This window comes from Penaeus monodon, chromosome 19 (genome assembly GCF_015228065.2).
Source record: "Penaeus monodon isolate SGIC_2016 chromosome 19, NSTDA_Pmon_1, whole genome shotgun sequence".
Taxonomy (NCBI): Eukaryota; Metazoa; Arthropoda; class Malacostraca; order Decapoda; family Penaeidae; genus Penaeus; species Penaeus monodon.
The window spans coordinates 13,833,451-13,833,687 of record NC_051404.1 but is presented as its reverse complement, the minus strand read 5'-3'; the positions used below and the strand labels follow the sequence as shown (position 1 = coordinate 13,833,687).

The 237-nt window shown below is 40.1% G+C and overlaps 1 protein-coding gene across 1 annotated transcript in view; it reads left to right on the top strand.

The window, feature by feature from the left end:
* The window catches only part of LOC119585456, a 14,716-nt gene that overhangs the window by 2,208 nt on the left and 12,271 nt on the right, over positions 1–237 (top strand). Inside the window, exon 2 of the mRNA XM_037934105.1 lies at positions 63–172. Within this exon, the coding sequence (XP_037790033.1) occupies positions 63–172 (110 nt within the window). The remainder of the gene's footprint in view (positions 1–62; positions 173–237) is intronic.

Here is a 237-nt window from a genome sequence, read left to right as displayed (position 1 = left end):
TTATATTTTTTTTCCTTATTTTTCAGAAACCATTTTCTTACCTTCCCGTATTTCTTCCTCAGGTCCTTGCTGTGTGGCATAAGGATAACAGAGACCACCACCTTGGCTTATGGCGTCTCCCTTACCACGGTGTTATTTTATTTATCATTGGTGTTCCTTACTCTAGTTATAGGTAGGTGGCAAGAGGGATGGGATATATAATGTGTGCTGGTAGGAATGGAGGGTTTGTGTGTTTTT